Source organism: Crocodylus siamensis, chromosome 7 (assembly GCF_052110815.1).
Source record: "Crocodylus siamensis isolate JL-2025a chromosome 7, ASM5211081v1, whole genome shotgun sequence".
Classification (NCBI taxonomy): Eukaryota; Metazoa; Chordata; order Crocodylia; family Crocodylidae; genus Crocodylus; species Crocodylus siamensis.
The window spans coordinates 84,686,783-84,712,150 of record NC_143401.1 but is presented as its reverse complement, the minus strand read 5'-3'; the positions used below and the strand labels follow the sequence as shown (position 1 = coordinate 84,712,150).

General features: G+C 47.1%; 1 protein-coding gene across 4 annotated transcripts in view; it reads left to right on the top strand.

Annotated features, from left to right (window-relative positions):
* GRK5 (G protein-coupled receptor kinase 5) overlaps nt 1–25,368 on the top strand; it is a 251,945-nt gene that overhangs the window by 135,975 nt on the left and 90,602 nt on the right. For 3 of the 4 annotated variants that reach the window (XM_090056906.1, XM_090056909.1, XM_090056907.1), the window contains exon 3: nt 16,626–16,738. In XM_090056906.1, coding sequence (XP_089913032.1) covers nt 16,626–16,738 — 113 coding nt within the window. Of the gene's footprint in view, nt 1–16,625; nt 16,739–25,368 lie in introns of those variants that run through there. The other variant, XM_090056910.1, reaches the window with a different exon arrangement.

Below are 25,368 nucleotides of genomic sequence, written 5' to 3'. Positions count from 1 at the left end.
GACTGTGAGCAGGAGATAGCTCCTACTGCCAGGCCCTTTTCCCCCGGGAGGCGGAGGGTAGCCCACCGTCTCCCTCCAGGACAAAGGAAGACTCTGGGACCTCCCACTCTGTCCAGTCAGGGGCATGAACCAAGGTGGTCAAGGGCCTTAAGGCCCGCCGCACCAAGGCCCCTGCCCTGCCGGAGCTTAGCAACAGGTACGCACCTCTTGCTGCTCCAGCAGAGCCTGTTGAGTTGCCAGCTCCCTCAGGCAACATAGGCTCAACTTCAGCCACCATCCCCACTCTCCCCAAGACAAAACGTAGGGTGTTTGTTGTGGGAGACTCCATCCTGAGGGGGTAATCTGCTGCCCCAACCCTTTAGCCCAGGAAGTCTGCTGCTTCCCGGGGGCCCGCATCTGGGACATTGCGGAGAGGATCCCTAAGCTCCTTCAGCCCACGGACCACTATCCTATGCTCCTTATTCATGTGGGCACCAATGACACGGCTCGGAGCGCTCCCAGCCAGGTCATGAGGCGCTACAGGGATTTGGGAGCGGGGCTAAAGGGTCTGGGGGCACAGGTAGTGTTCTCTTCGATCCTCCCAGTCTCAGGCTATGGGCTGAGGAGGGAGAGGAGGATCCAGGTAGTCAACCAAAAAGTGCGGCGCTGGTGTCATTGGGAAGGCTTTGGCATCTGCTCTTTGGAGAGAGAGGCAGTGAGCTGCTGGGAAGGGACAGCTTCCACCTCTCTCCGTTGGGAAGGAGGCTCTTCTTAGCCAGACTGGCTGACCTGCTCCACTGAGCTTTAAACTAAGCCCGCTGGGGGATGGGGGGACTACCGCCACTGCTGGCCCACTGAGCAACCCTTGCAAAACCAGCGTGCCAAGGCACTTAAGGGAGCCCACCCTTGCCCCAGCCCTGGTACAATCTGTGGGCAAGGCAAGAGCCCCCAGGGGGACACTTGCCTGCCTGTACACAAATGCCAGGAGCTTGGGGAATAAGCAGGAGGAGCTCATCCTCCTGCTGAATGCAAATAATTATGATGTCATAGGGATAACAGAGACCTGATGGGACTCCACCCATGACTGGACCAAGGGTATAGAGGGCTATACCCTGTACAGGAGGGATGGTGTAGATAAAAGGGGTGGGGGTGGAACTCTCTATGTTAAGGAAAGCTACACGTCCCTGCAAGCTGATATTGGTGACCAGGATGACTGGAGACCCTCTGGGTTAAAATCTGTGGGGAACATGGCACAGGGGACACAATGGTGGGAGCCTACTACAGACCTACCCAAAGTCAAGAGCTTGACCAGGAGTTCACCAGGGAACTGGCTGAGGCCGCGTGCTCCAGGACCATGGTTGTCATGGGTGACTTCAATCACCCGGACATCTCGTGGGAGGATCACACAGCAAAATCTGAGTGGTCGCAAAGCTTCCTCTCATGCATGGATGACCTCTACCTGACTCAAGAAGTCTATGGGCCAATGAGAGGCAAAGCACTGCTTGACCTGGTAATGGCTACTGGGGATGACCTAATAGGCGACCTAGTGATCGATGGGAAGCTGGGTGACAGCGACCACGAGCTGATCACCTTCACCATCCGCCGTAAAGCTGGCAAGTCAGTCAGCAACATGGAAGTCCTTGACTTCAGAAAAGCCGACTTTGACAAGCTCAGGAGGCTTGTCAGTGAGACCCTAAGGAACCATGACCCCAGGGAGAGGGGAGTTCAAAAAGAGTGGTTGCTCCTCAAGGGAGCGATCCTCAATGCACAAGTTAATTCTGTTCCATCTCAGAGGAAAGGCAGCAAGAGGGCACAGCAGCCCTCCTGGCTCTCCAGGGACCTAGCAGACCTCCTGAGTCTAAAAAGAAAGGCCTACAAAGGATGGAGGATGGGATTCACCTCCAAGGAGGATTATTCTGCACTGGTCCAGTCCTGCAGGGATCAGACCAGGAAAGCCAAGGCTGCAACTGAACTCCAACTAGCTTCGAGCATCAAGGACAATAAAAAGTCCTTTTTCAGATAGGTGGGGAGCCGGAGGAAAAGCAAGGGCAACGTTGGATCCTTGCTGAACCAGATGGGGCAACTGACCACTCACGTCCGGGAAAAAGCCAACCTATTAAATGGGTACTTTGCGTCAGTCTTTCATCAGTCCTGTGGGATGCCCATGCCCGCTACAGGACAGGGAGGTCCGAGTGAGGGAGATCCCCTGCCCTTCATTAATGCTTACCTCATGAAGGAACACCTTGAGAAGCTGGGTACATTAAAGTCAGCCGGCCCTGACAATCTACACCCCAGGGTACTCAAGGAGCTGGCGACCATCATAGCCCAGCCCCTAACATGGATCTGTGAAAACTCCTGGCGCTCTGGTGTAGTGCCCGAAGACTGGAAGAAGGCCAATGTGGTGCTGATCTTCAAGAAAGGGAGGAGAGTGGATCCGGCTAACTATAGGCCCATCAGCCTGACTTCTATCCCAGGGAAGAGCTTAGAAAAGTTTATTAAAGAGGCCATCCTAAATGGACTGGCCGACGCCAACATCTTAAGGGATAGCCAGCATGGGTTTGTTGTGGGTAGGTCTTGCTTGACCAATCTCATTTCCTTCTACAACCAGGTGACCTATCACCCGGGCAAGGGAGAAGAGATTGATGTCATATATCTTGACTTCAAAAAAGCCTTCGATCTGGTATCCCATAATCACCTCTTGGCGAAACTGGCCCCACTGGCTTGAAAATTGACTCTGTGGTTGAACCCAGAGGGTAGTAATTGATGGCAGTCACTCATCGTGGTGTCCTGTGACCAGCGGGGTCCACCAAGGCTCTGGGGGTTCAGTTCTTCAAAGAATAGACATGTTTTGCTCCCTCTTTTGAACCTGCTGTTGTCCCAGGCTTTATTATATTGAACCTGCAGCATTCCTTATGAGTCACCAAGTAAATGAGATCCCATTGTTATATGTATATAACTTGCCATCCTGCACAGCACATGCAGCAAAGCCCTTGTTTCACCATTAAGAATGACATAGCATATGAAAAGTGGGACCTGTATTTGGTTTTTCAGTGATAAGTGTTGAGCCGTTATACAACACTTTTCTTATTTTACATTTGCAAATGCATAAAGCACATGGTGCACCTTGTACAGCTCCTCTCGATGCTCTGATCTATAGTGCTGAAGATAAGATTAGAATAGAATGGAAGAGAATAATTAGAGGACCACCAGTGTCAGTGAGGCTGACTTTGACCCCTCACTTGTGAACATGAGGTTGAACTTTTTGTGTTGAAGCACATTTAAGATAGATGAAAATCCATTTTTTGCAGAATGTAATAGATGTTCCAGCTTTGCATCTTAGTCTAAAATGTAATAGCAGTACAGACCCTCTTAAAAATACAATCAAAGCAATTTAAGTTGTTTTACAGCATACACAAAGAACCCTTTGATAGATACCAAACTTCATTGCCCTTAAAGATGAGGTGGCTTAGTATGCACTCTTTATTTAGTTTATATGTAGACAGTTGTAATTTCACATTTGACTGGAGAAGGGCTGCAGTAAATTAGAAAAGATATTTTTAAGCACTAGTGTTTGGTTTGCAGTTTTTAAATGGAAAAAACCTATTACTACTTAATGTTTCTTTAAATGGGGGTTATTCACTGTTCTTAAAGTCATTTGTTTTCCATTAATGCAGTGACATACACATAACTATTACGTATACATTTCAAAGTACTGATGTCATTTTTTTGGTCAAAGAAAAAGCTAATTACCATAACTACCCACTGCTCATAAGGTAGTCTCTTGGTGCAGCGTTGCTGCATATTTTTTTAAACATTTAGCTTGATTCCAGTTTTTGTCATCTTTTGTTTTGTGCATGTCTTTAAAAGAGTATGTTTTGAACATGGGAAAGGGGTTGGGAAATGGATGTGGTTTTGGGTTTGGGTTTGAGTGGGTAAGATCTATTTTATTCACACCTAAGGTGTGAATGCAGGACAGTTGACCCATCTCCAGCTGAACTTTCCATAGATGGCTAACCTGGTTCAGAAATGAGGTTATGTCCTGATGGGTTTTAGTGGCTTTGAACAAGTTGTAGATTTGGTGCAGCGATGAACCATGGAATTTGAGTTATAGGTCAGCCGTTAAGTTGACATGATTTGTTGTCATGGGACCTGAAGTAAGGAGAGAGAGTATTTGTTTTTAATGCGCTGTTTGTTGGCACAAGTGGAAGATATCTCTTCCGAAGGAAGCTACAGGATGGGAACAATAGGTGGATAGTGAGCTGAGGTCAGTCTTCGGAAGATGTATGACTTGGAATCAGCTTTGGGAAGGTCAGTCTTGGAAGGTGCAGACAGAAGTGACAATTTTCACCCTACCACGCCACAAAAAGTAGTTTATAGCTGTGACTAAACAGAAGTGCACGGCTGCAGAGAGCTTAAAAAATTGCCGTTTGGGTGAAAATCTGACTCCTGATTACCTGAGGTATCAGATAAAGAAATTTCAAAATGTAGCGTCTTCTGTAACTTGCATTTGTGGAGCTCTCTCCACTGTTTTCAGAACGGGAGGGAGAAAGGGAACAGAGGGAGTTCAGTTTGGGTGGTTTTTTAGCCCCCTCGGTGGGGGGGTGACAGTGTGTTGGCCCCCCCCCCCCTCCAACTGGGGGGTGCAGCTCAAATTCACCCACCCCACCCTTCAGCACCATCTGGGGAGCCCCAAGAATGAGCTCCTTCCACTGCCTTCCCCCCTCCCATTCTGAAAGCAGTGAGCATTGGCAGAGAGCCTGGCTGTTGCTGTGGGAATCTGGCTGCTGTCTCCCCTGGAACCCACAGTGAACTTCTGTTTGGTCTGCGGTAACGCTGCAACTCGAAGCGCTTTGCATAAATTGTTCCGAGTTACAGCTTGGAGCTGCACTTCTGTCTGCACCCCAAGACAGCAGAAGGGTCCTGATCTTAGGTTATTTAAGAAACCCCCCCCAGCTTCCTTGGAAAAATAGGCATGAGGGGGGAAATACATAATTAATCCTATGTGCATAGGTTTCTGCCGGGGGTAGTGATGGTGAAGATTATAGTTTGAAGGTGAGCAGAACTGAATTTCATTTGGACCTATTATGTTTTTGATACAGGCTAACCTGGCCAAGGAAAATAAAATTGCAGGCCAGAGCTCCTTGTTCCTCTGTGCCACCCACCCTCCCTTCTTCCCTCTGCAGCCCCTTCCCACCTCCTTACTGTCAAGACCCTGCTGTCTTTGGGCACCTATACATGTGCAGTGAGGGCTGCTCTAACATGTTAATCAAGTGCATGCTGAAGTGTGGTAATTACTGTGTTTCAGCAGACTTCAGCATCACATGTATTGGCATCCCTGCACTGGAAAATGGCAGCAGGTGCACTTTAAGTAAAGCTCATTCAACGAGCTTTAGTTAAAGTGCCTCTGCCACCATTCTTCAGTGTGGAAATGCTGATACACATTATGCTCTTAGTGTTTTAATTAGAGCGGCTGTTAGAGCCACTAATTAAAGTCCCCCCCACACACACACTCCAGGGCATATGTATAAATGCCCCTCGAGCGTATGGAAGTGAGGGACAAATTTGAAAAAACTGACCTTGAAATGAGCATAGTTATAGCAATTTGCATGTAGTACCATAGACTTAGTTCACCCAGAAATGATGCATTTTACCTTTTTTTTTTTAAACTGCTGCAAGTTTTACAGCAGATACTCCCTAAACTCACTTGTAAGTAGCACTTTAGTACCTACTTAGACTACAAACTTTTTCTGCAAAATTTTTATTTCTGTATATATAAATATATATACTGTAACTATTCTTCTACCAACCTGTCTTTTGACGGCTGCAGTTTACTTGACAGTCCAAAACCCACTTTTACAGTTACACCATTCTTAGTTGCATTACAAAGACCACACTTGCATTCCTGCAAGCCTGTGCACCCATCACCATCACCTTTCAACTGTCATAATTACACAAAGAACTACGTCAGTGCTCTACTCCCTCTCCTCCCTCCTTCCCAACTCTTCTGACTGTTTGCCCAGTCCTTTCACTCATCACTGTGTTAGTCATCATCCTCGTCAGCATCATCCTTAATACTCTCTTTGGAGGGCTCGCCCCTGAAAAGTCTATGCCAGTCCCCTCTCTTCTATATGATGTCTCCCATCTCCTTCCAATTGTCTTTTACTGCCTTCCCGTAGTACCTGTACACTTCACTCAGTCCCATTTTAATACAGCTCTTGACTGGCAGATCTGCATATCTGTTTATGAGCAAGTTCCTGGTCTTCCACAGGGTGTTCCTGAAGCAGGAGATGAATTGGTTGAAGAGGGTTATCAGAGCCCCTTGAACCGTGCCACCACCAGGAAAAGTATGTGTACTCTCTTCCACATCTCTCTGATGTACGGGTAGTTTTAGAAGAGGTGGTTGATTTGTTTCCACCTCCCACTAGTAGGATTTTTCTGTGACAGTCTGCACTGCACTGTTTCTCCATGCCTACACGAGGCGTGTCTGATGAGTTACCTGCCAATTCAAGTGTCTGTGTTCCTTCTGTAGGGCCATGTGGAAGATTCACTCCCATGTGGCCTGGCAGCTGTCACCAGATAGTATGTCCATAGGTGGTATAATGTCTCTTGCCCTTACCACCTTCTGTATCTTGCAGTGGTTTGCCAGGGTCCCTGGGGCCTCATCATGCAGTTTGTATTTGTCCTGGAAGTGTTTCAAGAGTCAGCACTGAGGGGGACTGTACTCAGTAGGCATTACCGTATATCTTATTCCATGAACGATGCGTGCCCCCATCGGCTGGGGAGCATGGTGGCGGTGGGAGCTCAGTGGCGGTGGCCAGAGCATAATGGCAGCGGTGGGAGTGCGGCAGCGGTAAGCTAGGAGCTCCCACAGATGCCACCAGTGGTGTCGGCGGTAGCGGGGGGAGGAGTGGCGAGCACCAACTAGGGGTTGGCAACCACCTGCAGACGCCGTCAGCAGCACCAGATCGCTGACCACCCGCAGACACCGCTGGCAGTGTTGGCAGTGGGGGTGGCAAGCAGCAACTGCCTGCGGGTGCCACCAGCACTGTTGGCGACGACTATGGGTTTCACTAGCCGACTGTAGTGCCCCATGTGGGCCACATGTTTTATGGTCATGCTCAGTGTTGGCTACATCTAATCAACTTTATAGTTGGTTTCCATTACTGAGCACATGGTGCTTTTAGCAGCAGCTCGGAGATAGGCAATATATTTAATGCAGTTTCCTTGTATGCAAAGTTAAGATGAGAGGTGTTTTCCCCATGTTGATTGGGGAGAAAAAACATTGTTTTATATTTGAGTAAATATGGTAAAAACAAAACAAAATATTGGCCACATAAGCAGCTGCCATGGAGCCAAAATGCTTGTCTTGGGTCTTGTCTGTGATGGACAAGGAGATTTAAACTAAAATCAAAATTCTTCACAAATATGTTACTACAGGAAATGTCACCAGCTGGTGACAGGTGCTAGATTAGTAGCCCTTGAAACTCTAGACCCAGAAGCAGAAGTGCAACTTTCCCCAGCAACATGAAAGAGAATTTCTCACCTTGATCTTCGCAGTGTGCAGAGGATGGGAAAACATCTGAGTGGGTTTTTTTCATCCTTATCTCATTGTTCCTTTCCAGTTTTCCTACAATTTTGAAAAGTTTTTTTTTTAATATTATCTGCAAAAATCTGAATTTGAAAACTGAACAAAGTTGATTTTCACTACGTATTTTCAGACAAGTGGCTCAGTTATCAGTAGAAAATCACGCCAAAAGCCAGAACATTTTATTGGCAATGGGTGTTGTTTTTTCTTCAATTTTTTTTAAGTTTCCATTTTATTGTGAAACTGTGTGGCCAAAATGAAATTTTGAAAACAAGATTATTCATGAGATTAACAGTAGATATATGCTTAGATGTTTTGCTGAACTAGAGCCTTAATCAGAAGAGCTACTTTATTGGGATATTGGGAGCTACTTTAGTCTTTATTGGGAATAAATCTTGCAGTGAATAGCAGTAACCTCTACTTAATCAAGACACATCTAGCTTCAGCTGATCCCACATGTTGGAGTGGTTGGTGCATTTAGTGTGAATTTTGGATACTTTTAAAGTCAATGTAGAAAAATATAAAGCTAGAAGTAATGTAACTTAGTGTTTTTACTGCTATACTATATATATATATAGAATGTGTGTGTGTCTGTTTTCTAATTGGCTGCTCTTTTCATTGGCACAGTAGCTAATTAGAATGATGAATAATGCATTGACTGCCCTATTTCATATGCCAGTTAAGTTTTCTAAATAAAGTACTCTGAAGGCAAAGACTAATGGACCTTCACAAGTTTGTGGCCTTACCCTCTCTTATGGTCCATGCTGCATGATTTTGTAGACGGTAAAGCACATGCCTTCCCAAATGGGATGGGCTGGAGATACCACTCTCAAAATTGTTTTAGTTCCACTGCATCATCACAAACATATGGTTTCACTTCCAAGTGTTTAACATTCCCATTTCCTCAGGAAATCATTCTTTCTATTTTTTAAACTTTTGAAACTGGATGTATATTTTTATTGGCAGCTATATGGAGAATGACACAATGAAACCCAGTCCAAGATTAGTCTTCTAAAAATTTGATCTGTCCAGCAGATCTTTTCCTTCACAGCGTATAGGGTCTGAAGGCAAAAACTTCAGTGTTTTGGGACTCTCTCAAATAACCTATGATGTGATATGCAATTAGAACACTCTTTGCTTTTGCACTTGTCTACCATAACTGAATTGTCCACCTTCTGGGCTTGAGCTACAAATATGTTTTCAATTCTTAGTCCAGCATCTGGTCCTTATACCACGAAGTCCTAATTAAGCCCAGGATCCTGCAATTGATTAAGAGTAGTTGAATTGCAAGATCTGGGCCTAAGAAAATAGGTTGTGTCACCTCTTAGGAATGAAAACTGTTATATCATTTATTTATTTTATAAATCAAAGTATCCAGTTCTTATGCAGACATTGCCAAGGACTGGCTGGCTGTTATGAAGCTGAGGCTTTCTGGCATTTCCTCACTAAGAATGGGTTAATGTTCTCATGTGTTGGCCAAGTTATATACTGTGGGAGCAGAGCTGTATTTGTTTTGTCCAGTATTATGTTGTCCACAGATTATGAGACTAAATTATTAATATATTTCCTTGTCTTGCATTATACAGTATCAGGCTTTTTAGTACATGAGTATCATGGTTTATATTTACAATATATAACTCTTTAGTGATACCAAGGGGATTTGCCATCTCGGAACCAGAAAAATACCAAATTGTAGTCTAAAAAGCCAACATCTACAACATTCATTTTTTGATTTCAAAAAAATATTTTTGTCCTGGTTTACATGTAGTTGTGTAATGTACATGGAGGTGATTGCACAATAGCTTAAAATGAAGTCTTACGCTTGTATATTGTGGTGGCGGGGGGTGAGTATAGGTTTGCGGGAGGGTATGAGTGTGTCTGGGTGTGGATAGGTGTGGGGGTGGGTGTGGGGGGAGGGAACATGTAGGTGTGTGTGGATATGTGGAGTGTGGGTGGATATGGGGTTTGTGGGGGATTGTGTGTGGGGAGAAGGATGGCTAGGGTGTGTGAGGGGTGTGGGTGTCTACATGTATATCAGTACAAAGGTGGGGGGTGTGGGTGCATGTGTATGGGGGGTGTGCACATGTGGGACTTGCCCTACACACACATACACTCTGCCCCACCCTGCGCACGCACACACACACACACACACTGGGTACTTGCATGGCCTGTGGTCCCCCAGTCTGGCAATGCAGCCAGGAGCCACATGGTGCTGGAGTAGTGCAGGAAAATGGCTGAGGGTGGGATGGGACTGGGCTGCTCAGACCTGCTGTGGGCTCCCCCTGGGTCCTACTGCTCCTGACTCCTGTCATCTCTAACAGGCAGCCAGGAGCAAATAAATATTAATTTTCTAATTTTTTGGTGGGCCCCACAGGCCAGATCGAATGGCCTGCTGAGCCAGATCCAGCCCACGGACCATATTTGCCCACCCCTGTTATAGATCCATTTTCGTTGGAAGCATCCTTTAGGTAGTTGAAGGCTGCTATTAAATCTCCTCTGTCTTCCCTTCTCCAGACTAAATAAACCCTGTTCCTTCAGCCTGTCCTCAGAAGTCATGTGCCCCAGGCCTCTACCCATTTTTGTTACCCTCCATTGGACTCTCTCTAATTTGTCTACATCCTTTTTGTAATGTGGGGTCCAAAACTGGACATAGTACTCCAGATTATGCTATGCATAAAATACATATATACAAGAGGTAACCTTTAAAATAATAAGTGGTCAAATATGTTTGTACCTATCTGTTGTGTTGTGCCATATGTTAAATTCACATTAAGAAATCACACCTCTTGTGCTGTTTATCTTATATTGTCCTGGCTTCAGAATGATCAAAGTAGAATTTGGACTTCTACAGGGAGTTGATTCCTCAGCTGGGAGACAGATGAATGACAGACACATAATGTGTCTGAAGTGTGTATTTTATTCACATTATGGACACAATTGCCACTAACTTTGAATCAGGATAGCAAAAGTAGCAACAGATCCTTTTAATTCCACCTTGAGAATGCCAGTGAAACCACAGCTGAAACTCGAGCATCTTTAGCCTGCCCCAGCTCACTGTCTCTGCTCCCAGATTGTATTGCAAACTCTGTTTATGTCTTTCTCCCTTCTCCCACCATCCAACTTTCCTGTTTCTCAGCTCATTCCCTTCTCCTTCCAAATCAAAGAATTCACATCCTCACTTGAGGATCCTCACGTGAATTTAGCACATCCTTACTTGAATTTAGCACATTTTCCTTTGGTTGCCATTGCTCTGCCTGTCTCTTCATAGGTCTCTGTCAGTATGGCTAGGGACAGACATCCAAAAAGCCAGAGCCTGAATTAATTCAGTCTTTGCAGGTTAGTCTAACCTGAGTAAACTGATTGAATTTGCAAGTGAATAGACAGATTCACACAGATTCACATAAGTTTAAGGCTGGATTCACTTTTTTGATTCCAGGAATGCAGGCACATGCCTGCAGTGGCTTGGGTCAGAAGCTGGGGGGTGCTTGAGTGAGCCCTTGGCTAGAGGGAAACTAAGCTGAGGGAAGGGATGTAGCCAGGCCCAGACAGGCCTGAGTATGACTGGGGAGGGGTTTAAACCTGCAGGAACCCCAGCCAAGGTGTGCCTGGAGGAGGAGGGAGGAACCCCCGCCATCAGTGGTCCCCAGTCCCCCCACCCCGCTCACTCATTGGCTGGTGGCAGGAGCGGGGGTGGGGCCAGACTCTCATAGCCTGAGGGGAAGCAGGGGTTTAATATACCCATTGCTGGGGCAGGTAGCACAGATACTGATAGACTCTGCTTGTGCATGTGGGGCTGTGATGGCCAGACACCAGTAGCCTGAGAGGAACTCAGGGGTTTAATCCCCGCATTGCAAGCAGCAGGGGCACTGATATGGTGCCCTGGGCTGAGTCCCTCCAAGGAGGGGCCATCCAGCTGCAGGAAGGGGGGATGTGATCTGGTTGCAGGGTAGGAGGGAGCTGGGGCTAGTTACAGAGCCCAATTCACTGCTGCCTTGCACTGCAGCAGCACGACCCAGACTGCCCCCTACCAGGCAACCCCGGCAGCACTCCAGAGCAGGGTTTCGCACCGCCACCCCCTTCTCAGGCAGCCACAGCAGTGATAGTGCTCTGGCTAGGGAGGAGAGGGGTGCGGTAGGCCCTGCTTCGCAGGAACTGATGGCCCAGCCCAGGGCTACAGAGCATGCTGGGATACTGGAGGACTCTGATTTAACTTAAACCAGGAAGGGGTCTCGGAAACAAGTTCCATAAACTGGTTTGATCTCAAGTGGTTAAGTCTGGTATTATATTCAACCAAGTTTATCTCAAACCGGTTTCAGCCATTATGAAACTGATTTATATGCACTTAACTTATGTTCTGTTACAACAGTTTCTGATCAGTTAAACCGGTTTATGTGCAACTTCTGTCCCTAGCCTGTAAGAATAGATTCTATCCTCTCTAAAAACTATACGGATTTGAGGAACATAAACTTGCAAGTGTTCTCAAGAAAGGATAACACTAAGGCTGTTTTGGCCTCAAATTTATCTTACTGACTTCCTCTCATCATCTATCTGTCATTGGACCAGGTGATACAAAGAAACCAGCATCACAGGGTTTGGGTTTGGTTTTTTTCTAGTGGGTAATTCAGATATCCCACTCAATTTTGAGCACTTGACAACCTCAGATATAGTCTGAGGGACCAAGGTAGGTTTAAGAACAAAATCAAGTGTTCTAAAGAATTGATTATCTGAAAGTTTGGTAAAACTCTTCATCTGGTAGTAACATTGGGAGGGTGTGGGCAGTGGAGTCCCCCAGGGCTTGGTCCTTGGGCTGGTTCTGTTCAACATCTTCATTAGCGACCTGGACAAGGGTGTGGAGAGCACCCTGTTCAAGTTTGCTGATGACACCAAGCTGTGGGGTAAAGTCAGTCCACCGGCAGGCAGGGACCGCATCCAGGCAGACCTGGATAGGTTGGAGAAGTGGGCGGATCTGAACAGGATGCGGTTCAACAAGGACAAGTGCAGGGTGCTGCACCTGGGGAGAGGGAACCAGCATTATGGTTATAGGTTAGGGGCTGATCCTCTCAGCAGCACAGAGGCAGAGAGAGATCTTGGAGTCAGGATTGACTCCAGGATGAATATGAGTTGCCAATGCAACAAAGCAATAGGCAGAGCCAACCGCACCCTGTCCTGCATCAACAGGGGCATCACTACCAGGTCCAGAGAGGTCTTGCTCCCCCTCTGTGCGGTGCTGGTCAAGCTGCAGCTGGAGTCCTGTGTCCAGTGCTGGGCGTGCCGCACTTCAAGAGGGACGTGGAGAACCTGGAGAGGGTCCAGAGGAGGCCACTCGTATGGTTGGGGGCCTCTGTGGCCAGCCCTATAAGAAGAGGCTGAGGGACCTGAATCTCTTCAGTCTCCGCAAGAGGAGACTGAGGGGGGATCTTGTGGCTGCCTACAACCTTAGCAGGGGCCAGCAGCAGGGACTCGGGGAAAGTCTGTTCACCAGGGCCCCCCTTGGAGTCACCAGGAACAATGGCCACAAGCTGAGGGAGGAGAGGTTTAGGTTAGATATTAGGAAGAACTACTTCACTGTAAGGGCGGCCAGAGCCTGGAATAGGATTTCCAGAGAGCTGGTGCTCTCACCTTCCCAAGAGGAGACTGGACAGGCACCTGGCTGGGGTCTTATGACCCCTGCCACGCCCAGTGCTCCTTCCTGCCCATGGCAGGGGGTTGGACTCGATGATCTGTCTAACATTGCTAACTACAGAACCAGGCAATATCAGTGGTTTATAACAGAATTCTTGTCATTACCACTACAAGCAATCAAATGCTCTTAAATCTGGAGAAGAGATGGTTATAAACATAATTAAAACCTGAAAGGTTACAAATGATTAAGAAGCCTAGAAACCTAGAAAAATTAAGGATCTCTAACATCTGCGGATAGGTTACTCTGCCTCAATAATATTTCAGTATTAGAAGAAAACCAAAACCAACTAAGATTAGACCTGCCCTTTTATTGCCTAATTGATGTTATGAAATGGCCTTAATACTAAGCTGATCTTCTGTTTTGTTCTCTTGCCATTAGATCAGATGCATTCAGTTTAGAACTGAACTTAAATACATTCATGTCCCTGTTCCTCCCCTGTCCTTGTCTCCTGCCTCACCTTTACCCTGGCCCTGAACATGTCTTGCCTATGATGTTGCTGCACCTCTTACAAACTCTTTAATTTATTTCCCTTAGCCTAATATTAGAACTTGACCTTGCTTAGCCTACCTCATCTTAATCTACTCCTCCAAAGCAGTCTAAAGCTTCCTAAAGTCTATACTGTATGAGAGCCATGGACCAACTAGTTAAGTGTGCTCTCTGCAAAAGCTACCAGTAGCAGATATTTGAGAGGATGGTGCAAGAAAAACTGCATGCCCTACACACAAATGAAGCTTTAAAGCCCCTGGCATGGCTTTATGAGCACTCGTGGTGCTCTGGTGAGGTACCGGAGGACTGGAAGAGGGCCATTGAGGTTCTCATCTTCAAAAAATGGAGGAAGGAGGACCTGGGAACTATAGACCACTTAGTCTTACCTTGATCCTGAGTAAGCTTTTTGAGAGCATTATTCTGGCACATGTCCACGACGGACCAGCAGGGGAGATTATACTTAGGGGCAACCAACACGGGTTCATTAGAGGCAGGTCCTGTCAGACCAACCTGGTGGTCTTCTCTGACCAAGTTACCAAATGCTTAGATGCAGGGGTAGCAGTGGAAATAGTCTTTTTGGACTTCTGGAAGGCCTTCGACACTGTCTCTCACCCCATTCTCATTAAGAAACTGGGGGACTGTGGTGTCGACACCCACACAGTCAATTGGGTCGCCAACTGGCTGGAGGGCTGCACCCAGAGTGTGGCAGTGGATGGGTCATTTTTGACCTGGAGGGATGTGGGCAGTGGGGTCCCCCAGGGCTCGGTCCTCAGGCCCGCACTGTTCAACATCTTCATCAGTGACTTGGACGAGGGGGTAAAAACCACCCTGGTCAAATCTGCTGATGACACTAAGATGTGGGGGGATACGGGCATGCTAGAAGGCAAGAATCGGCTGCAGTTGGACCTAGACAGGTTACAGGGGTGGGCGGACAAGAATAGGATGGGATTCAACACTGACAAGTGCAAGGTGCTGCACCTGGGGAGGAAGAACCAGCACCATACCTACAGGCTGGGGAACTCCCTTCTCATCAGTGCAGAGGCAGAAAAGGATCTTGAAGTCATCATTGATGCCAAGATGAACATGGGCCGGCAGTGTGGGGAGGCAGTCAGGAAGGTCAACCGTACCTTGTCATGCATCCACAGATGCATCTCGAGCAGGTCCAGGGAGGTGATCCTGGCACTGGTCAGGCTGCAGCTGGAGTACTGTGTCCAGTTCTGGGTGCCGCACTTCAGGAGGGATGTGGACAACATGGAGAGGGTCCAGAGGAGGCCACTCACATGATCGAGGGCAGCAGGGCAGGCCCTACGAGGAGAGGCTAAGGGACCTGAACCTGTTCAGCCTCCACAAGAGAAGGCTGAGGGGGGATCTGGTGGCCTGTTACAAACTAGTCAGAGGGGACCAGCAGTCACTGGGGGAGTCCCTGTTCCCCCGAGCACTACCAGGAGTGACCAGGAATAACGGTCACAAGCTGGCAGAAGGTAGACTTAGGCTAGACATCAGGAAGCGCGACGTCACGGTCAGGGCGGCTAGGATCTGGAACCAACCTCCAAGCGAAGTGGTGCTGGCTCCTACCCTGGGGGTCTTGAAGAGGAGGCTGGATGAACACCTCGTCGGGTTCGTTTGACCCCAGCATCATTTCCTGCCATGGCGGGGGGTTGGACTCGATGATCTGCTCAGGTCCCTTTCGACCCTACCAACTATGAAACTATGAAATGTAGGGAGATGGGAATAAATGATGCTGCTTACAGCTATTACAGCCCTGAGACAGAAGTAACCAAAGCACTGACAACTTGTGTGGGTTTTGCATGTCTGTTTGCAGTGTTATGTTATGTGTTTAGAAGCGAGTTGTTTCCATAATAACAGTAACTGCCATATGGCAGCGAGGAAGGCGGTGAGAAGAACGCTTAAGGAAACACAATATGTCGTTTGACATTTTGTGCATTTCTGAAGGAATAATATCTCCTAAGCAAGTGCGGCAGCTCTGGGCTGGTTCACGTTTACTGCTGATCTTTCAAAATTAACGTTTGACACCAGCTAGTTTGTATTTGTGCCATACCAATTAGTGGTGGTTGGTTTCCCTTTCCCCTCCTTTTTCCTATGAGAGATTAACTTGTAAAGCGCTTAACTCTAATCAGGTTGTGGTTCAGAAACCAGGGACGATGCAGGGCAGGCAAACAACATTTGAAGATAATATTTAGGGGGGGAGTTAAACAAACTGCTACAGGAGTAAAGATGATCACACAACATTAAATCCTACAGGCTGGGTGCTGCACATAGAAGGCCCTGAGCGCTAGTAAATGGTCAATAAACAGATAACAGGTTTTAAAAGACCTATAAATATACGTACATTAGTAATGGACTGTGACCTCTAATTTTTTTCCAGAAAGTAGTGGCGTTCTGACCCACAGGGACATGTACATGAGAAAACTGGCCTGGGGGCAGTCATTACAGTTTCTCAGGTTTTCTAAACTTTGATAGAGCAACGCATGTATATTTGCATTTCAAGGCCTCTGATAACTGTGTCCTTAGGATGTTTTCCTGTGTCTTCCTTATCCTCAGAGCTAACCAATATGAACAGTGTCTTCCCTGAGTGTATACAACTCCAGCCACGAGTGGTCCTAAATCATCATCTTTTCATGGCAGAATGGCCTTAGCAGGACTCTTGCCTGCATTAGCTCAGTAGAGTTGAGCCAATGGTGCTATGCCCTGAAATCCCTTATTGTTTTGGGGTTTTGTTTTCTCCTTTGCGGTTTCCAAGGTAGAGTTATGAGTCAGGACTTTGTGCTGTGTTTGCTTATGATGTTTTAAACCCCCATAACTGGTCCAAAAGGAGTAAAGAGGGTCTTCAGTTTCTCTCACACTTTTTTTTTTTTCTTTTATTGCCTCTAGAGAGAGATTACTACAGTTTATGTGAAAAGCAGCCAATTGGAAGGCTTCTCTTTCGGCAGTTCTGTGAAACTCGACCTGAGCTTGAGTGCTGCATTAGATTTCTTGACTCGGTGGTAAGTCAATTCTTGTGATATTTGCAGTGCTTTATTGCACTCTGTTCCTTGGTAACGAACTTATGCACACTGCTCTAGGAGTGGAAGAAATAAACCGCTGTTCTTATAAAATTATATGCTCTATGTGAATGCAAGGATGTAAGCCTTTCATGCATTGTGCTTTGGCAGATCATTTGGTTTGGTCCCATTGATAGCTCTCTAGAAGCTCAAAATATAAAAAATGCTTTGCTCTCTTTCCAAAAATCATTGCCCTGCAGTGGTTGGTTTTATGCCTGACAGACCTGGATACTCTGTGAACTCTGAGGTTCTAGATCAGAAACCATGAATAGATACTGTTTAAAAAGTAACAACTCTTCGTAATGGCCGGCAAGAAAGTGCAAGCTGTTCTCAGCCTGATTAACAAAATTAAAAGACTGCTAATATCACGTGACTAAAATATTTTCCTTAGACACTAATTCTCAAATTAAGTTTGACAGATAGGCTACAAACAGATGTCACATTTGTCCTACAGAGAAACAGTTTGTTTTTTTTCCTGGGACAAAGTGTGATCGTTCAGACATCCACGTCTTTTGTCCCAGGACAAACCCTGAAAAGGTTCATGGGATAACTAACAGTTTGTCCCAGGGCATTGACACGCATCTGAACAGGATTGCATCACTGGATCAACGGTAGACCGGCAGCAGTGAATTCAGCTGTTCAATAAACCCTGGTTGGAAGGGCCACATATGTATGTGCCAATTCCAGGACATTTCTGTCCTGGGATAAACACGGCCATAACTGGTCCCGAAACAAATGCAACGTGTGTTCCTAGCCCTACATCGCCGAGTCCTTGCACCAAACTACAAGACTGGGATCTCATTAGCACTGACCTTTTCCTTTGGATTGGACATACTGATTCTAAAGCAGGCTGTTATTTAGGACTTCTGTATACGTGCAGGTAAAGGTGCGGTAGGATGGGTTCCCCCTGCACCAGCAATAAGGTGTGTTGGGATCTAATGCATGATTGCACAATCACACCTCCTGCTGGACACGTGGCATGGCAGCAGGTGCAATTGTGCAAATCATGCATTAGATCCCACTGAATCTTTGCCTGCATGTGTAGAGGGGCCCAGAGTTCACAGCTGCCAAGCACTAGTGGGAGTCCCCTCAGCTATGGGACTCCTAGCCCTAGCTGTACATGGTACACCCCTGCAACTGGGAGCCTGGTTAGCTGACGGGGCTCCCAGCGACAGGGACAGACCCTGCGACACATGAAAATTAAAGCTGGATATGAAGCTTTACACATTTTCCAGCAATAACTTTATAGCTGGTTGGTCCTTTTTATGGTGTGATAGCTAACTTGCATGTGTAGCCAGTCTAAATTAATTGCACAATCAACCTAGTAATTGCATGATATATGTAAAGTGTAGAGGTGGCTGTAGTGTGGAAATTAGTTCTGAGGTTAGACTTCTGTAATATCTTGCCATTGTCACAAATTGCAAATCATTTTTTTGAAAAACATACATAATTATTTTTCATCAGAAGGCTGAGAAATGCTCTATGTAGGGCTTAGAATGGGGAGAATCACATGAGGAAAAATGGTCTTAAAATTGCACCCACAATTTTCATGCTAAAGTTATTTTTAGATGTACCAACTTGGATTTGCATGCACAACTACAGTTTGCATATGAAGAGGAGCACTGTGTACTCATTTGGATACAATTGACTATGTAAAAGAATTGTGAAGGATTAATTTTAAAGACCATATTACAGTCCTGTGTTCATCATTTCAAATAAATTTCCTGGTTTGTTCATGCTAAGGTGTGGAAAAAAATGAGCCGTATGTTATGCCATATCTCTGCCATGGGAGGAAAGTGGAAGAAGTCAAGTCACTACTGTGCGGTGGAACATCTAGCACAGGGGTAGGCAACCTCGGAGAAGGGGCTGGGGCTGCCTCTTGCAGCTCCCCCCACTGTCCACCCCTGGTATGTCAACATCTGACAAGTCAAGGTTGCGGGTGTTTTTGGCACCGTGCCCAAAAACATTGCTGACCCCTGATTTGTCCCTTAGATCTAAATGGTCCAGATCACAGAGTTTATTCCTGTTTCTGCAGAGTGAAAGGGTCCTTATTCAGCATGCAGTTCCCATTCAGGGAGGTTAGGAGGAGGTTAGATTGCGTTAAAAATGGCCACCCAGTCTAACTTACTTCACCCAAGTATGGAGTTTACACGTAGATTAACCTAACCAGGGGTCTAAGTGCAAACTGTACAGAAGTTCAAGAAGTTACATCGGTCTAAAAATGGTTGACACAACATAGGTTAATTGTACCTCAGAGGTAGTTTAACAGAGATCAGGTCCAGCAAGACTGATCTAATTGAACTTCTGTACAGTTCCCAGTGCAGTCCTAAGACTGAGGTTTTCCTACCTGCTCCCCTGATACCGGGCTATTTTTAGTCCCCAGACCCTCATGGACCAGGCAGCACCCTCTCCCCCCCAGACTTGCAAGCCTCCTGCCATCCCAGAAGCTGCTCCTGGTGCCAGTTTTATCAGTATTCGCTGGTGCTGGGAGCTGAGGAATTAAGTTGGGGGCAGAGGGGAGGGCTAGGTTTATGGGGTGGAGGGTCAGGGAGCTAAAAATAACCCCTGGTCCTGGGGAGGGTGGAGAGAGCTCTACTATCCCCCAACCCCCCACCCATGGATCCCACTAGCCCCTTTGAACCCCCCCAAGCCCTCCAAGGCTCCCATCTACCTCGCCTATCCCTCCAAGCCCTCTATGGAGCCCACTGGCTCCTGGTCCCCACCAACCCCCTCACTGGCTCTCCCAATCCCTCTGATTTCCCCCTCCATGGTCCCCACTTGTTCTCCTGATTTCCGCCCCCCCCCCCAGACTCTGCTAGCCCACTTGCCCCATCTTCCCATTTGCCCTTTGCCAATCCAATCCCATGATGGACCCTGCTTGTCCTTCCAGTCTCCCCAAGCCCCCCTGCTAATCTGCCCCATCCCAATTTACCTTTGATGGGGTTGCCAATTTTAATTTGGTCTAACCATCTCCCTAACCTCTCTGAATGTCTGTATGTACCAAAGGAGTTTTGGGGCAATCAGATACTTTCCATCCTAAACCCCATCCATCCAGGGGGGGATTTTCTAGCCAAACAGGTGGCTTGAGCTACATTCTAGCAGGTGCTTGGTACTAGAAAGCCTGCAGGGGAGCAGACAGAAGCTAGCTGGCAAAAAAAAGTGTTCACCCTCCACTGAAACAGTCATCTTTAGAAGGAATTTTTTTCAACTTGTTAAATGCTACACAACAGCTTCGGGCAGGAAGTGTGCCCAAGTATCAGGTATAAGGCAGTCTTGGGGTATAAGGCAATCTTTATGTTCCTGAAGAAAGTGCTTTTGGTTGTCTTTAAAAAAACCTGTGTATAAAGTGCCTTTTAATTTGAGGTACAACACTAACCAAAGACTTGGGGCAGGGGGGGTTGAGGGTCCTTCATTTAAAATAATAAAGGAATTGAATTTTTTACTGCAGAGTGGTTACAAAATGTGGGGTGTTGATGTATCAGTGGTAGGAATGGAGTGGTTTTTGTGTTCCAGTTGTGCCTGGGAGGCTTGAGGAAAAGGGGTGTGCTAGGCTAGTTGCCGTACAGACGCATAGCAGGAGACAGTCCCTGTTCCTGAAGAGTTTTCAATCTAAACAAAGGCAGGGCCAAAGGAAGTATTATTATCCCCATTAGGGTGTTTATCTTCCTGTGACAACAATATGATCCGATATGATAACCTTTCAGTACACAAAGTCCTGGGCGTGGTGATTGAAGTTGCTCTCCGATTTAAAAGAGCAACAAACTGCCTTGCTCTCCTATAGCCCTAATGTGAGCTTCTAGCAGCCACCTAGAGAGTGACGCCACATGGAGCATTTTAATGCCTTCCTTGCTGAAGCGTAATGTTTGCTGAAAGCAATATGGTGAAACCCTGGGAGGGGGCTGGGGTTAATAAGGGAAAGGGTGTGCTTAAAAGCTCCAAACGTGGACAATTCCAGCCTCGTACCCCAAGTCCCTTCTACAGGGATCTCCGTGGCGTGCACACCCCTAGCTTGCTGCTGTGCACCTCCCCTGACTTATGAACTGTTCCGATACTTCAGTGCAGCTGGACTGAGAATAGCAACACTGATGTGTCTGCACAGAGGTCCGAGTGCTTGGTTGGTTACCTTAAACGTGTTTGAGAGGTTTGGGGGGGGGGGTTTAAGCTAATTAAAAATAGTCTCAGTTACCTGAAGATTTCACTTTCTGTAAGCAGTTGATCTCAACTGGTAAAAGTCCATGTTATCCAACATCAGGTCTAGTACCGCAGCCCATAACATTACATTGAACAATTGCTTCTGAAATTCACTAGCAGGGTCATTCTGTATTGAGCAGGTAGCTGGATTTAAGCCAATTTCAAGCTCAGGCAAAAAACATTGCCCCGTAGTGAGAGTAAGAAGTTTGATTTTTATAGCCCTGTTCAGAGGCCAGCAAAAATGAGAAGCATTCCCTTTTAAAGCCCTGTAAGAGGACCTGCGGCAGCAACAGCTCAGCTTTCCCAGGTATCTGACTGAGGCCGCTTGCTCCAGGACCTTGGTTGTCATGGGTGACTTCAATTACCCGGACATCTCCTGGGAAGATCACTCAGCAAAATCCGAGCGGTCGCAAAGCTTTCTCTCGTGCGTGGATGACCTCTACCTGACTCAAGAAGTCTATGGGCCAACGAGAGGCAAAGCGCTGCTCGACCTGGTACTGGCTACGGGAGACGACCTAATCGGCGACCTAGTGATCGATGGGAAGCTGGGTGACAGCGACCACGAGCTGATCACCTTCACCATCCGCCGTAAAGCTGGCAAGTCAGTCAGCAACACAGAAGTCCTTGACTTCAGAAAAGCCGACTTTGACAAGCTCAAGAGGCTAGTCGGTCAGGCCCTCAGGGACCATGACCCCAGGGAGATGGGAGTTCAAGAAGAGTGGTTGCTTCTCAAGGAAGCGATCCTCAGTGCACAAGCTAAATCTATTCCAACACGGAGGAAAGGGAGCAAGAAGGCACAGCAGCCCCCCGGCTCTCCAGGGACCTAGCGGACCTCCTACGGCTAAAAAGGAAAGCCTACAAAGGATGGTGGACGGGATTCACCTCCAAGGAGGATTATTCTGCACTGGTCCAGTCCTGCAGGGAGCAAACCAGGAAAGCCAAGGCTGCAACTGAACTCCAACTAGCTTCAAGCATCAAGGACAACAAAAAGTCCTTTTTCAGATATGTGGGGAGCCGGAGGAAAAGCAAGGGCAATGTTGGACCCCTGCTAAACCAGATGGGGCAACTGACAACTGACACCCAGGAAAAAGCCAACCTATTAAATAGGTACTTTGTGTCAGTCTTTCATCAGTCCCATGGGACGCCCATGCCTGCTATGGGACAGGGAGATCCGGGTGTTGGGGATCCCCTACCCTCCGTCAGTGCTGACCTCATGAAGGAACACCTTGAGAAGCTGGATACCTTCAAGTCAGCTGGCCCTGACAACCTGCACCCCAGGGTACTCAAGGAGCTGGCGAGCGTCATAGCCCAGCCCCTGGCACGGATCTTTGAAAACTCCTGGTGCTCTGGTGTAGTGCCCGAAGACTGGAAGCCGGCCAATGTGGTGCCGATCTTCAAGAAAGGGAGGAGAGTGGATCCGGCTAACTACAGGCCCATTAGCCTGACTTCTATCCTGGGGAAGATCTTAGAAAAGTTTATTAAGGAGGCCATCCTTGAGGGACTGGCCCAAGCTAACATCCTAAGGGACAGCCACCATGGGTTTGTTGGGGGTAGGTCTTGTTTGACCAATCTCATTTCCTTCTATGACCAGGTGACCTATCACCTGGACAAGGGAGAAGAGATTGATGTCATATATCTTGACTTCAAAAAAGCTTTTGATCTGGTATCCCATGATCACCTCTTGGCCAAACTGGCCAGTTGTGGCCTTGGCTCCACCACGATCTGCTAGCTGGGAAATTGGCTCCGTGGTCGGACCCAGAGGGTTGTGATTGGCAGTCACTCATCGTGGTGCCCTGTGGCCAGTGGGGTCCCTCAAGGCTCTGTCCTTGGACCCATACTGTTCAACAACTCGATGATCTCCCGAGGTCCCTTCCAGCCCTAATGTCTATGTCTATGAAATCTTCATTAATGATGTGGACATTGGAGTCAGGAGTGGACTGGCCAAGTTCGCCGATGACACCAAACTTTGGGGCAAAGCATCCACGCCAGAAGATAGGTGGGTGATCCAGGCTGACCTGGACAAGCTCAGCAAATGGGCAGATGAGAACCTCATGGTGTTTAACACTGAAAAATGCAAGGTTCTCCACCTTGGGAGGAAAAACCTGCAGCATCCTTATAGGCTCGGCAGTGCTACGTTGGTTAGCACTACAGAAGAAAGAGACTTGGGGGTCATCATTGACCACAAGATGAACATGAGCCTGCATTGCGATGCTGCGGCTAATAAAGCAACCAAAACGCTGGCTTGCATCCATAGATGCTTCTTTAGCAAATCCCGGGACGTCATTCTCCCCTTGTACTCGGCCTTGGTGAGGCCGCAGCTGGAGTACTGCGTCCAGTTTTGGGCTCCACAATTCAAAAAGGATGTGGAGAAGCTTGAGAGAGTCCAGAGGAGAGCCACGCGCATGATCAGAGGTCAGGAAAACAGATCTTACAGTGACAGGCTGAGAGCCATGGGACTCTTTAGCCTGGAAAAGCGCAGGCTCAGGGGTGATCGGATGGCCACCTATAAGTTTATCAGGGGTGACCACCAGGATCTGGGGGAACGTTTGTTCACCAGAGCGCCCCAAGGGATGACGAGGTCGAACGGTCACAAACTCCTGCAAGACCGTTTCAGGCTGGACATAAGGAAGAATTTCTTTACTGTCCGAGCCCCAAGGTCTGGAACAGCCTGCCATCGGAGGTGGTTCAAGCACCAACATTGAACACCTTCAAGAGTAAATTGGATGCTTATCTTGCTGGGATCCTATGACCCCAGCTGACTTCCTGCCCTTTGGGCAGGGGGCTGGACTCGGTGATCTCTCGAGGTCCCTTCCAGCCCTGATGTCTATGAAATCTTTGATTTGGTTGTTCTTCCTAAAACAGAAAATACGATGAAACTTTGTTTTACCTCATTGCAAACATGAATGAAAAAATAAGTAATCCAAAATGCTCAGTTGTTGAACATATGAGCTCAGGTCCCTTTGGATTAGAAGGTGTTCCCACCTTGAGTGCACAGAGAGAGAACCGGAAGTTTGGATGGGTTAAATGACTTGGCTGAGGCTGTGCAGTAAATTTAGTGGCAGAGACCAGGAATAAGATTTTTTTCTCTTCTTTCTGGTGCCCTTAGTTGCTAGACCGTAATGCTTCAAAAAGCAGGCAACAGTGAATGCAGTATGCGTTATACAGGCACAGCCTAGGGAGGAAACTGGAAGCTGAGTCAGACTAGCAACAATCTACCTCTAATCTCCCTTTTCACACTTCTGTCTGAGCTGGTTTAAAAACCATTTTCTCATGCCTCTAGCTTCAGAAGTCAGCAGGATTGTCCTAGCTGTTGAGAAGAATCCCTTCTTCGCTTGGTGCATGTTCAGCTGTTATTGGTACCCAGCCTGATCTGAAGTATTCTCATGCAGAAACTGTTGCTGAACCTGTATTTTGCTTGCATGTTTCAGACACTTGTTCTTAAAAAAGGAAAGATCTTGATTTGTTTGAAGCCTCCCTGACTCTGAGAGACACACAGGTGTTGATGCTGTGAGGGAGTTATGCATTAGCATGCTAGGTGAGCTAGACAACGATAACCTATATGTGTAAACCTGTTATGCTGTCCAGAATACCTGGAGTCCCTGCTTCTGTGCTCCTCCTGTACCTGGATTTTGAGAGAGATTGTATGCTATAGCTATTTAAAGTGAAATGGACGGCCTGTAAAATGAGCAACAAACATATGTCAGAACGGTGTATAAGTGGCCATGCCCTATGCATCATGTAACAAAACTGGTAGCTTTAATACAATCAGGAAGGGTAGGATGATCCTGTGATTGAAGCACTGGGATGGCACTTAAGAGATTTAAAGGCAGTTCAGGGCACCCAGTTGGCTATTGTTACCAGACTTGCAGGCCACCCAATCAGCAGGGACAGAAATTACAAATAAACTGGTAGAAGTGATCAGAAACCAGTTAAAATCTGTAGCACGACAGAAGTTTAGCACATAAACCACTTCCAAAATGGCTGAAACCAGTTTAAGATAAACCTGGATGGATGTGGTATCAGACTTAACTGATTTAGGTGAAATCAGTTTATTGAACTTCTGTCCCAGATCCCTGCCAGATTCTAGTTAACTCACAGTCCCCCAGCATCCCAGGATGCTGCAGGACTTTCCCTGCAAACTCCCCCTTGCAGGGTGGGCAGGCAAGCTTTGGCCCAAAGTGTCTGCTCCAGTCAAGCAGGGAGGCATGCTCTAGCGCCCCCCAACTTCTGGCCTGGGCCATTGCAGGTATGTGACTGCATTTCCGGAATCAAAAGTGAATGTCTGTTCACTTGCTAATCGGTTCAGTCTGTGCAGGTTAGATTAAGCTGTAAAGATTGAATCAATTCAGCCTCAGGCTTTTTTGACTGCCTGTACTTAGCCC